Source organism: Plecotus auritus, assembly GCF_963455305.1.
Source record: "Plecotus auritus genome assembly, chromosome: 2".
Taxonomy (NCBI): Eukaryota; Metazoa; Chordata; class Mammalia; order Chiroptera; family Vespertilionidae; genus Plecotus; species Plecotus auritus.
In genome coordinates, this window is record NC_137771.1 from 192691053 (window position 1) to 192706095 (window position 15043).

Here is a 15043-nt window from a genome sequence, read left to right on the forward strand (position 1 = left end):
TGTGAGAGGGATCACAGATTGGAGAGGGTGCAGGCTGGGCTGAGGGACACACACCCCCATGCACGAATTTCGTGCACCGGGCCTCTAGTTATTATAATAAAAATTAAACATTATTTTATGTCTGATAAATATATACTGAATTATTAAAGTCAGCTCAGATCACAAATACATTCCCCAGATTGTTTTTCCCCACTTATTTATAGTCTTAAAATAAGTAACCTGAAATAGAAGTTTGGGTAGTTGTTTTAGATATTACATTTTCCATTGTACTGAAAATTTGTCAATTTAATAAGGTTCTTTCAGCAATGGAGTCTATTCATTCAAACTAGATTTTTTGAAGATGGAACAAGCATTCACTCCATTAAATTACATATGGAAAAACATTGTAATTTGTGAATCTTGGTAAATTTTACATTATACATTTTTTTCTCAATTTTAAAAATTTTCTGTCCTTCAATTAAAAACACACTTGCTATTTTCTTTTATATATCTTTTAGATATTTTCTTTGGTATCCAATAGACATTTTATCTCTCTCTCTCTCTCTCTCTCTCTCTCTCTCTCTCTCTCTCTCAGTGCTTAAAAAAACAAACAAACATAAAGAAAAAATAGAATTTCCCATTAGATATTTAGAACTTTTTTTTTCTAAAGCTGAGGTAATGAATAAACTAAAAAGGTTTTATTTTTCCTAGCTATAACTATATAGGTTTTTTATAAATGTTTCCATTGCACTGCTTTTAAAAAATCCTAAAAGTATGTCTAAGTTTTACAGTGTTCTCATTGTTGCAAATATGGCATCAATCCAAGTATCAGCTGTCATATTCCATTAAAAACAGCACATCTATGAGACACAGACATAGAAGCATTTGATATTAAATATTCCAGTTGTTTTCTAACCATGACCCATTCATTTGGACAAAGGCTTTTTAAGGTAGGTAGGTAAGTATTTATGTAGGTACGAAAGAAGCAGGGAGATAGGTTTGGAAGAATAGAGAGAGGAAGGAGTAGAGGGAGGGAGGAGAAGAGGAAAGAAGAAAAAATCCACACACTATTTTGATTCTAGTCTCCATATTGCATCTCTGAATTATATACTAAGGTTATAAACATTTAACATAGGAGAAGTTTTCCTTATTCTAGATAATGGCTAGAAAGTTTTAAAAGAAAGGTTAATGGGATGTATCATTTAATCCTTTCTTGTCCTATTCCTGTCAATCTGTCTACAGAGATATGCAATAACCAGGTAAACACTATTGTGGGCATATTAGAGTCTGTAGATCTGGAATCAATAAGAATAGATAGTAGCAGATCATACACAATTCCCTGTGGTCTAACTGTAATCACCCTTCATTCTTCTGAGTGATTTCAGCAACCTAGCAGATATGACATCCTGGTTGAAATGAACATTCTTGTCTTTGGCTTTGACAATTTTACTTTGTCTACTTTACTGAGAGAGAGAGAAAGAGAGAGAGAGAGAGAGAAAGAGAGAGAGAGAGAGAGAGAGAGAGAGAGAGAGAGAGAGAGAGAGAAATACTAATGAATGTACATTTACCTCTCCCCATTCATATGAGCCAATATTGCCAAACTCTGTTCCTCCCCAGGAACAGAAAAAAATACTGCGGTCTGGTCTCCACCCTCTCTTCACTCTTAACATCAAGGCCTGGATGAAAGCTGAGATTATGGCAGTGCTGCTGGCCCATTCTTGCCCCCGGTAACTGGATGCTGTATGATGGTGGCTGCCAACTATGATATACCGGTCTGGAAATAGAAAGAAACAAGAGCCATTAAAACAAAATATCAACCTTAACAATAAACTTAATGACATTTACATAATCCTATTGCACAACTGAGCAACAATTATGCAAAATTGTTCTAATAATTAAGACTACTTTACATTTTTCACCCCTGTCTTGATTCACACATCTGTGTATATCAAAGCAGAGGCAGCTGCTGAACCCAATTATGAACCCAAAGCTTAGATTCATATTACTGTCCTCTGTGACATGCATATTAATTAGTGAGGTATACAAATATGCCACAATGAAACCTTTATCTAACATTTTTCCAGAATCATAGTGGGAAGTGCCCTGTAAACAATGTCTGTATGCTCAGTAAATATTAATGAACTATTAATACATTGAGGGAGCAGTTATTTAGTAGTTTTAAATATTAAAAATGTGGTAGTTATATATGGATTTTGCAATAAGTATTTAGGGAATTAATTATAGTTTTAGCCTCACTTCTTTCTCTGAAGAATAAAAAATCAACAACAGCAAAAGGCATTCAATTACTGTACAAGTTTCTTTTTCACATATTTTATTTTATATAATCATACAAAATCTATTAGGTATGCTATTAGAAAGGTCTCAATGACACGTGGAATGCCTACTCAATGTACATTACTGACTATTGTCATCAATAAGTAGGCTAAAGACATGCTTCCAGAGTTTTCTCTGATTTTCTTGTCAGTGACTGTTATTGATACAGAGCTGAATGTATTTGCTTAGTGGGCCTACACATTTGTGTACAATGATTTCTTCATTGAGTATCATCGCATTAGGAGATGTTTCATAGCTTGATGCTTAAGTGTGCAGACTCTGAGGCCTGCCTGCATGGGTTTGAAGCCAGGCTATCAACTTACTAGTTGTGTGACTGTGGAAAGCTTATTTAATCATTCTATGTATTAATTTCTTCAACCATAAAAAGGGAATAAAAATAGGACATTCACTTGTTTTGAGGTTTAAGTGAACTACTATTTGTAAAGCACTTTGAACAGTGACAGATACATAATAAGTACTACATATGGGTAGAATAAATTAATCACCAGTTGATTCATGGTATCAAAAGGCTACCTCATGGGAAACATCACTGTGTGAAGCTATTTTAGAATTCTACACTGATATTGGACCCAGCAATGTCTTTGATCTGCCAACATTTCATCAAAATTTAATTAATAGTATACATAGTGTGTCTGCAAATGTTGGAACCCTGGGAATTTATTCACTCATTTCCCAGATATGTGTGAAAGTTCTGTTTGAATTGTATGTTGTAAACAAAAATCTAAAAATCTTAATAATGATTGATGATTGTTTCTAATTTTTTGTTTCATTAAAATTTTGTGATGTTTTTGTTTAGGATTTAAAGAAGATCTTAGAAGCTTTGCTGATATGCACGGAAGTATACTACTGGTAAATTGATTAAATATTTTTTTTTCTATATTGAATCTTTATAAGGAAAGTTTTTATCCTAAAGCTAATATAATACTGAACAATTTGGTTTTTCAATAATAACTTGCAAATGCAGCGATATTGATAAATACAGAGGTGGGCAAAAATAGGTTTACAGTTGTTCGTATGAAAAAAAGACATGAAGGTTATGATTATTACAATAGCTTTATTAACCCTCTGTTTTGCATACTCACAACTGTAAACCAATTTTTGCCAATCCTTATATTTCTAGTGCTTCAATTAGATATCCTTATGATGGGAATTTGTTAAAATTCAGTAGTAAGAATTTTCAAATGTATGCATATCTTATATTATTGAGCAGAAATTGTTCAACATTTATACTATAAGTAAATCAAAGGAAATATATACCTCCCATTAATTTTGTAAGAGTTGGCTATCAAGAATCTAAGGGGATATAAAACTTGATCTCAGAAATCTCTGGGTTAGCAACTATAGGGTCAATTTGACTAAAGTCATAGAGAATACTTGTCCAAGGAGAACTAGAGTAAATGTCCCAAACAAATTAATAGAAGTGGCACAAGTGTACTAAAAAGATTGTTGCATTCTACACTGTATACCGAGCACACCACACAGTAATAGGTGATCCAAACACTCAACGGATTTGAAAGTGTTGCTATTAATCTCTTACTATATGTGTCAGTTATTTTTACTTTTTTGGCCTGTATAACATTAGGCCAAGATTCAGTCGGTATCCTGTAATAAAGGTTAAATTATTTAAAATGTAACCAGGTGATAATTTTCATAAGCATCTTCAAAATCTAAAGCCATGCAAACCTTAGGCAGAATTGTCAGTGGACCACGGGTCAGAGAAAGGACATAGATACATGGATTAGATTTGAAGAAAAAGCAAACAAATAAAAAACAAACAAAAAAGCCCCGCATGCCATTAAAACTTAAACATTTTCTTCTTTAAGTATTTTTTAAAATAAAAATATCTTTGACACTGCTACAGTGAATAAAAGAAAAACAAAGAGAGAGAAGACATTGGCTTGTACAGCTTATCTACACCAGGCACATGCCAGTTTAATTTTGTTTTGATTTCTTCTCTACTATGATTTACTTTTGAAGAGATATTGTAAGAAAGAAAATAAAGATCCACTTCAAGGTTTCATATTGTCCCCTTCTTAGAGTGGTATAAACTTCTGATTACATGTAATATAGGATATTTAACTATGCTATTAAATTATTATAGAGCAATTCTTTGTGATGTTTTGTATAAGATGTAGATTACAAATTCTTTACCATACTTACCTGGAGAAGTCAAGCCCTTTAAATATCCAACAACATTAGTAATTGTTTTGAATGCTGTGACTGTTTGAACTTGCATGTTGACAATTATTTTTTCTGAAAAAAAAATTAAAGATGATTGTTCTCTATATTTTATGTCTTTTCTTAAAACATTCAAATTTATTTACCCAATATCATCAGCAAAATAATTCTGAATAATTAATTTTTTAAAGATAACTAAAGTTACACTTTTGGACAAATATTTATTCAACACTTTGTACAGACTCTATTTTAGGTACCTGCTATGCAATGATGACTAATATACAATTGCTAGCCTCATAGAACTACAGATCCAAACATAGGCAATTCTAATGTTCACATTTAGAGACCATATAATGGAGTTCAACATGAGGGCACATAGAAGACGACCTTGGGGAGATGTGGAAACTCATATTTTTAAAGAAAGAAAAAAATATATATCAAGATAAAACATTTCCAAATAATTGTAGGTACTTTTCTAACATCAGAAAAAGAACATGTGGAATATAATTTAAAAGTTCCTATATAATGCATTGTTACATTATCACTTTGAAATCTGTAAAGCATTACACACATTAAAAGAATTAACACCTTAGCTATACATATTTTCAAATATTGGATTCCTCATTTCCACCTGTGTTTGTAGGTCTCTCTCCTGTCTAAATCTCCACCAATTGCCTTGACTCTTTGAGTTCTATTCATGCTTGACATTATTTTATATATATATATAACAAATAAGGCAAAGACACCCATTAGGAGGGACTCCAGTCACAGTTCTAAAGTGATCTCTGAAGGCTTTAGGTGTTAACGTGTTAATCCTGTATTTAATGGAATCTGTAAATCAGGGGGTTTCTAGGGAGGTTCAAGGGCAGCCAGATAGTAGTGCTGGGGTGAAGTGGGGTGGGGTGGGAGGCAATAACCAAGCAGCTAATTCAAAATAGACATGCTCTAGTTCTGACAGGCCTTACAATGGCACTTCCGACTGCTAGCTAAAATTGTTAGGATAAATAAGTTGCTTCTTCCTTGACTGTACCATACTAACAAGTTAAATGGAAAATCCATACACTGAATCTGTTATAATTATAACTAAAACAAGAGTAAAGAGATCCTGAGAGAATACCTGAGAGCCCCATGCATGAAGAAAGGAAATCTGCTTAGAACCTGAGGATTGTGGTTTTAATTTGAATGCTATGCATCTTTGTTTGCTTTACATTAATACAGCTTAGTTGTTTAGAATAGCTTCAGATCTACAGAAAACTTAACAGAAAGTACAGTTCTAAATATCCTTTCCCTTTCCCCCAATTATTAACATCTTTCATTAGTGTGATACATTCATTGCCTTGATATTAATATGTTTTTACTGAAGACCACACTTCATTTTGTGTACTTCTATGGGTTTTGACAAATGCATAATGACATGCATCCAACATTACAGAATAGTAATCATACACATCATACAGAATAGTTCATTGCCCAAAATGTACTTTACCTATTCATCTTTGCCCTCCTCCCTCCCTCCTGAACTCCTGGCAACCACTGATCTTTCAAATGTCTCCAAATTTTTTACTTTTCAAAAATGTCATATAGTTGGACTCATATGTTTGTTTTTAATATGGGTTTAATTCCCTTTTCTAAGTCTGTTCCAAATAGTCCAGGTAAGTGAACATTTGATAAAAGAATCATTACCATATAGTTTGTTAAAAATATTTCCAGTTTAGCCCTGACCGGTTTGGCTCAGTGGATAGAGCATCGGCCTGCGGATTGAAGGGTCCCAGGTTCGATTCTGGTCAAAGGCATGTACCTTGGTTGCAGGCACATGCCCATTGGGGAATGTGCAGGAGGCAGCTGATTGATGTTTCTCTTTGATCAATGTTTCTAACTCTCTGCCCCTCTCCCTTCCTCTCTGTAAAAAAAATAATAATAATAAAATATATTTTAAAAAATATTTCCAGCTTATTCTTTAGTTAGATATGGATGAAGAATTTTGTTTGTTTTAAGACTGAATATTATTTTTTTGGGTAATTCAGCAGCAAGAAAACCTTACAATACATACAAATGCGCATGCACAATTAATACAAATGTGCAATATACTGCTTGCAAATTTTCCTTATATTAATAGAGTGCTTCAAAATTTATAATAGCCACGTTCAGACATATACGCTAATTTTCATTGAATCTCAATAATTTTTGAAACCACCAAGTTAAATATCTTCTATATCCTCATTTACTGAATGAAGCACATTAGAGCAAAACTGGGACTCAAACCCAGGTCTTCATATAAACAACATTTTTATCTGAAAAATAAAGCATCTCACTGTAAGACTCCAGTTTTTTATTATGAGAAATTCATAACATATAAACAAATACAAATAATATAATATATAATGATGATCCACATCTGCTTTTAACATTTTATTTTACTATAGTTCCTTCATCATAGCCTTTCCCAATGGACAAATAACTACAGTCTTAGAGATTTAGTTCTTTAAGGTTGTTAATCATTTCCAGTTTTTTTGTTATATAGATATTAATAGGTGGATAGATTTATAAGCAGACAGATAGATGTAGGTATATATAGGCATAGGCAAAAACAGACATAAAGATTTAATTATTTTACAGGATATTCCATTTTATATAAATTATGTTTTTTCCATTAGCATTATCCTATATAATAAAAGAGGAATATGCTAATTATCCATTACGCCCTGAGGCGTAATGACCAACCACTTAATAACCTGATCATGGATCTACAGGATGGTGGGGCAGCAAACTATATGCTGGCTGGGGAGAGCTACAGGAGGGGGCAGGGCAGCAAGCTATGAGGGGGGCAGGGGAGTTACAGGAGAGCTGCAGTGACCTACTGGCACACGGATTCGTGTGCAGGGCTACTATTACCCTATCTAATAAAAGAGTAATATGCAAATTGACTGTACCTCTGCTACACCCACATGCCCACCAGCCAATCAGGAGCGAGTATGTAAATTAACCCAACCAAGATGGCTGCGGCCATGGAGTAAGCAGGAGGCTTGGGTTTCCCTGGTAATGGAGGAAGCCAAGCTTTCCGCACACCCTGGGGGGCCCAAGCCTCCATTCAAGGCTACAAAGTTTCAATTACAGAAGATAAATAAATCCCAACAAAAATGGCTGCGGCCATGGAGCAAGCAGGAGGCTTGGCTCCGCTCAAAGCTACAAAGTTTCAATTATATAAGATAAATAAATCCCAGATACCAGGGCCTCTGCTTGGGTCACTGGGGGGCGTGGCCAGCCTGCAAACCACCACAGGCCCTTTGCCCAGTCCACCCCACACCCCAAGGGACACCCTTCAGGGCAAACCAGCCAGCCCTCACCTGTGCACTAGGCCTCTATCCTATCTAATAAAAGAGTAATATGCAAATTGACTGTCACTCCAACACACAAGATTGCTGCCCCAGGTGGTCAAAGATCCTGCCCCCATGTGTACACAAGATGGCCACCACAAGATGGACAGCAGGGGAGGGCAGTTGGGAGGGACCAGGGCTGCAAGGGAGGGCAGTTGTGGGTGATCAAGCCTGCAGGGAAGGGCAGTTAGGGGTGACCAGGCCAGCAGAGGAGGAAAGTTGGGGGCAACCGGGCCTGCAGGGAAGGGCAGTTGGGGGGGACCAGGCCTGCAGGGGAGGGCAGTTAGGGGTGGCCAGGCTTGCAGGGGAGGGCAGTTAGGGGTGACAAGGCCTGCAGGGGAGGGCAGTTAGGGGCAAACAGGCTGGCAGGGGAGCAGTTAGGCATCAATCAGGCTGGCAGGGGAGTGGTTAGTGGGTGATCAGGCTGGCAGGCAGAAGCAGTTAGGGGCAATCATGAAGGCAGGTAGGCGAGCAGTTGGGAGCCAGCAGTCCTGGATTGTGAGAGGGATGTCCGACTGCCTGTTTAGGCCGGATCAGACATCTCTCGAGGGGTCCCCAATTGGAGAGGGTTCAGGCTGGTCTGAGGGACGTACCTCCCCATGCACAAATTTCATGCACCAGGCCTCTAGTTTTTCATAAAAGTAAATGGGGATCTATAGCATTAATTTTAACTGCTTAAAAGTATTTGGTTGTAGAATTAACCCAGTTTATGCTACAATTCTATTACTGAGGATTAGTGAGGTCATTTACAAATTTTCAGCATTACATTGTGGCAAATAATATTTTTAGATTTTATTACATGTGTGCCACACATTCTCAAATAGATAACTAGAAGTAGAATTTCTGAATTATTATATAGTGTGGGTAACCTCAACTTTATTAGCTATGTAGAAATTGCTCCACAGACTTTTAAATTTTGACATTTTGATGTGTACAAAAATTTCATTATTGTCTTATTTTGCATTGCCTTGATTACTAGTGAGATTCAGCAATTTTTTGTATGTATATTCATAATTCCAGTTTATTCTTCAACCATTTTCCCTTAACTTGTTTATCATTTAGGTATTTTTGTACAGTTTTTTATTGGAATATTATTCCCTTGTTCATTATATGTTTTATAAAATTTTTCAACCTGTGATTTTCATTTTCTTGCTAATTATTATATTTTAAAATATTAATATGTTCAAATTTGTCAATACTGAGTACCGGGGGAGGGGGGGTTGTTTGTTTTGTTTCATGTTATGCAGGAAACTCTTATTCTGATGTTAGGAAAATGTTCCTCAAATATTTTAAAGATGAATTTTCAAATTTGTGTATTTAATCCAACAGAATCTGTTATGAAGTAGAAAATCAACTTTATCTCTGCCCTATGAAGAGCCAATTATTCTCACTTAATTTATTGAAGTATTAATTAAGCTGCTGTCATATAATGAGATCTAATTCATATATGGATTTGTTTATAGCTTTGCTATTACATTTTATTTTAACCAGTGCCATTCTTTTTAAATTAATATAACTTCATAATGAATGAAATGATGGGTCTTCTATAATCATTATCCTTATACTCATGTAATTATTATTACTCAATTTTGGGGATTCAAATGGACCATTATTTTCATATGAACTTATATATTAGTTTGGCATGTATCATGAAAAGACATTTCAGGATTTTATTAGGATTGCATTAAAGTAATATACCCATTTGAGGAAATTATACTGAGTCTTCCAGCAATGAACATGTTATGTCTCTCAATTTATTTCAGTTGCTTTTAATAAAGTGTGGTTTTTTCTTCATAAAGGTTTTATACAACTGTTAATTACATTTATTTTTAGTTTCTTTGTTAACAAATTATAATATATATAATGTATTCTATTGTATAAAAGCATGCTATTTAATTTTGCATCTTGGTCTTACAATGAGCCTTCTTATTAATCTCCTATTATTCTAATACTTGATTATAGGGTTTTTACTTTCTTAGTTTCAATGTAAACAATTACTTATTGAAAAAGGATAATTTTGTTTATTCCTTTCACAGTTCGCTCGCTTTGACTGACTGTTCATATCATCTTGCCTAGGACAGCCAGGGCAGTGTGGGATGGGGCAGTGAGAACAGCATTCTTTGGTCCTTGCTTTGTGTTTTTCACTTTAAAAATGTTTCCAAGATTTTATTATTTTAAAAAAGATGTTTTCTATATTTTTCTGGAAATTTTCCTTTATCAGATTAGAAAGATCATTTCTATTCTTACTTTGCCAAGAGGTTTTCTTATAAAGAGTTGTTGAATAATGTTTTGAAATAATTGTAAGATTTTTCACTTTATATTGTGAAATAAAATGCATATATTCCTGGAAAAAGCTCTGTTTGGTCATCTGTATTCTATATTCTGTTATTACTATTTTTGGATATTTGCATATATATTTATGTGACAGATTGATCATTTTATTTCTCATTTGTTCTTCGCTTATTTTGATATCTGTATTATACAATTTCACAAATTTTTGTTGTTAATCCTCACGTGAGGATATTTTTCCATTGATTTTTAGGGAAAGTGGAAGAGAGAGGCAAAGACAGAGAGAAAGATTGATGTGAAAGAAACACATTGATTGGTTGTCTCCTGCATGAGACCTGACCAGGGCCCTTGACGGGGAGGAGATTCCAACCAAGGTAAGTGCCCTTGACCTGAATCGAACCTGGGACCCTTTGGTCTGCAGGCCGAGGCTTTATCCACTGAGCCAAACTGGCTAGGGCAATCTCACAAATATTTAGAAATCTTTGCTCCTTTTCATAGATTCTGTAAAAGTTTATATAGCATGAGCAATCATCCATTTTACAAAGGGGTGCTAGGATTCATGCATAAAACTATTTGATCCTGATTACCTTCTGTGAAAAGGGGCAGGAAGGATTGCTGTATATTTTTTATAATTTTATTTCATTAATATTTGCAAACAAATATTATTAAAATTGTTATAAGTATATTCAGATTTTTAAGATTTTTTATTCTAAATTTATTTGCATTTAGTTGTTCATTCTATTCTTACGCTTTAAAAAATCACTGCCATTTAATGCTATTTTGTCTTCTTTTCTATTTCTAACATTAACTTACTTATGCCTTTTTCCCTTCATCACTTTTGCTAAAAGTAAATTAATTTATCAATATTCCCAAAGAACACATTTTGGAGTTAGTAAGTAATCATTATTATTATTTTTTCACATCTATTTTGTTTTATACTTATTGGCTTTGCTAAATTTTACTTAAATATATTCTCTTATTTTTTACTTAACTTCTTAAGTTAAATGATTAGCTCATTACCTTTTATCTCTCTCTCTTTCTCTCTCTCTCTCTCTCTCTCTCTCTATATATATATATATACTAGTATATATGTGTATACATGTATATATACATATATATATAACATGTATACATATATATATATATATATATATATATATATATATATATACTAGTATATATATTCACATACATATGCATTTAAGGCTATAAATTTTCTATGTAGAAATAGTACATTAATTTTGATCTATGGTATTTTCTTATGATTCTAACATTTTAAATTTCTATTAAAATTCTTTCTACATATGTATTAAGGTAATTTTTAAAATATTCAAATATAAGATGTATGTTACTGTTTTGATACTGATGTCTAACTTAATTATGTATAAAAAACAAGGTCTGTATGCTACTGATACTTTGATATTAGGTGAAATTTGTTTTGTGACTCTATAGGCAATTACATCTGATAAATAGAAAATAAATACTTTTATAATGTCCCATACCATTAATGTGTGTTCCCTGTGACATGGCTGCAGCATTCCATATATATGTCCAGTAGATCAAGTTTGAAAAATGTGTGGCTATAACTTTATTAATTGTTCTATGTATTTTCCCTGTTAGATTATTGATAGGTGTTAAAATTTCCCATGTAATGTTGTCAATTTATCCTAGCCATACTATAAACATTTTTTTGCATATTTTAGACTAGTTTCTTGTATACAATTTGAAATTGCTATGGTTTATAAAAATACATAAAGTTTTTTTCTTCATATCTTCTCTATTCCAATATTTCTCTACAGTCCTCCCCTGCCCTTTGATATTAATATAATTACTCAGCCTTTCTTTGGCTTAGTATTTCTCTGATACATATTTTCCCAGCATTACATTTACTTTGCCAGGCATCCCAGGAACATATCTGGATTAGAGACAATTTTTATGAGAATTTCTTGGCTTGGATTTTCTATACTACAGTGGTAATACAAATTGTGAGCCAGGGAGTTTGATTTCTAAATGCAGATTTAATTATTTTTCACCCAGAATTCAGACAAAAGAAAGCATTTCTCCAACAGTGGGTTGAGAATTCTAGCCTTCCCACTTTCACCCCATGGTCTTGACTTTATATAGGAATGTTAGTTACAACTTTGTTATAGAAACATAATCATGCTTTTTGTCCCAATGTGATTGCTATATCCCCATCCTAATTAATCAGGATCCATAACCTCCCAACTCCAGCAAACCACAGGGTCAGCTCTTTTGATTATTTCTTTGATTCTTTGTCCTGTCTTCATTTTTTCTTCTGGGTATTTGAAAATCTCTTTTATATTTGGTTTTGAAAATATTTTCCCTTCTATATTATACAGAGTTCCTAAACATTTATATGGATGATTTCATATTATCCTGCCCTCTTCTAGATTCTGAAGTCTTGAGAAAGAGAAGACAACATGTTGTTCTGAGAAGGATTCTGTATTTACAGGGGATCTTTCTTACTGATAGGACTTCCTATGTATCACTGGGCAAAGCCCAGATCCACATAATGACTTATAGCAAAACACAAATTTTATCCAAATTTCATTTATATCTAAATATATTATGTTGATTCTAATAAGTATTGTTTTCTATTAATCCATATCATAATTGTAAACAAAATTGCAGAGTCCTTTATCTTTCAATAGAAGCAGCACCATGATCACATTTTCAATTTTAATAATGAATGTCAGTAAATTCTTGAATAAACTTTCACTCTCATGATGCATCTACTGCTACTGGCATTGCTAATTTGAACAAACTATTGTTAAAGCAATATTAGTTTTCATAAAAATAACGGTAGCAATCCTGTGCTTTGGAACGTATCCTATAAAAATAATTAAACTCTTTGCAGTATAGTTTATAATATAAATTACAGAAAACAACCCAAGTATCCCAAACATGGAAATTACTTAGAAAAGTTTAATAAAATGTGCGGCTGTTAAAATGTAAAATAATATTTAAGAACGTGGTATATTATAAATGACAAGAACAACATACAAAGAAGAACACATGATAATCAAACTTGGTAAAATGTGTGTATTTATGGACAAAATATCCAAAAGGAAAGATTAATAAATGAAATCAAAATTGGTTTAGAAAACCCTCCTCACATTTGCTGGGATGAAATGCTGTTGTAAAGAGGCTTGAGCAAACCTGAACTCTTGGGTATTTCCTTCTCTCTTTCACCTTCCCAAGGCTGGTGAAATTAAAACCTAAGGCGACTGTCACTTCATCATATAACATTGAACCCCTGAAAATTGAGGATGCCTAGTGAACTGGCAGAAACTGAGGGTAGTTCAGAATAGTTGCAGAGTACCTGAGAACACATAGACTCTGTCTCACTATACACATCAAGGAAGATATAAACAGGGGCCTAACTTCACTCTGTCCTCCTATAAGTCACAGGAGGTGTAGATGATATGTCCAGGGAAACATGATCTCCCACTAAAATGCCAACTTACCTGAGGTCCACAACCCACATGAAAGAAAGTTAGTACAAAGAACACAGAAACTACCCAAAGTAAAGACATTGAAACACACAGTACGTTAATTTAAAAGTAAGCATTGCAATTAAACTCAACATGGGAAGGAAATGTAATAGCAATAAACAAATAACCAGATAACATTTTTAAAAAGATAAAATAAATAATAGGTATGGAAAATAGAATATGAAAATAAATATACCAATAAATGGAATGGATAGAGAGAGGTGGTAATGTTAGCATACTTAGTTATTAACAAAGGAAGGGAACAAATGGAATCAGACATTAAGCTGGAGTAACTAGGAAGGAGAAACTTCATAGTTACTTCCTGAGAAGGTAATTAAAACTCAATCTGGAGATTACTTATGAGATCCCAGCAAAACAGAATTAAGAGAACTGATATAATCAATTGTTATTCTTGTGTTTCTGCAAATAATCTGACTCATTTGAAACTGGACTTAATGCAGTACATAAATTGATCTTAATTTAGCTCTTTAATAAAAATAAGGGTAATTTTAAGGGGAGAAATCATGTTTAAATCACAATGCCCAGTTGTGGATATTAGACTCTAGTTCAGTTAATTGTCTTCAAATTTTTGTCTTTCAACTAGAAATTGAACTGGATCCTGAATTCTTCTAGTTTTCTTCAAACATCCAAACTAATGTTTCATTTTTATCCCATCTTTGGACTTGGAGTTACTGAGAACTAAAACTTTTTTTTCTTAACACTGTGTATGCCATGCAGAATTTACCTGAGCACCTGATGATATCACTAGAGATATTCAAACTTCAGACAAGGAGGGTCTTTCAGGTTGTCAATGCTTGCTTTCTTTTCATTCCAGCAAAATAAACTCTTTAGCCTTACATCTAAACACATTTTCACCTTACTGATCGGGAAAATGAGACATTTGCGGGGTGGGGGTGGCTAGCAATCTGAATCTGTGCCAGTAACCTAATGCACATTCTTGTTAGCCTATAGTCTAGTCACTGCCCCCTCTTAATTATCTGGTCCTACAAGACCTGTTTACCTAAGTACTACTCCCATTTTAGAGAGGCCACAAACCATGAACAATACACAACCCTCTGGAAGGAGTTATCAGCACTGGCGTCAGGCCAGGCCTTTAGATGTGGTCTCACGGCTCCCACCCCAACACACAGGGCTTTTTGCAAAGCCCAAGAAAGGTCCGGAAGTCTGATCCATATTTGGGGGACAAAGAAACCAAAGGGTATAAAGGGAAAGCTTCTTCCATATTGGCTTGCTCAGGATTTGGAGAGAAACAGCCTCTCCTGAGTCCTATACCAGTACATGAGAAACATCTGAAAATAAATGGGTTTTTCCTGTACTCCTGTACTCGTATTT

General features: G+C 34.0%; 1 protein-coding gene across 1 annotated transcript in view; it reads right to left on the minus strand.

The window, feature by feature from the left end:
* NAALADL2 (N-acetylated alpha-linked acidic dipeptidase like 2) overlaps positions 1 to 15043 on the minus strand; it is a gene marked incomplete at its 3' end in the record, with an annotated part of 846771 nt that overhangs the window by 314937 nt on the left and 516791 nt on the right. The window contains exons 7-8 of the mRNA XM_080654263.1: positions 4495 to 4587; positions 1548 to 1753 (exon numbers count right to left, since the gene is read on the minus strand). Of these exons, the coding sequence (XP_080510389.1) occupies positions 1548 to 1753; positions 4495 to 4587 (299 nt within the window). The remainder of the gene's footprint in view (positions 1 to 1547; positions 1754 to 4494; positions 4588 to 15043) is intronic.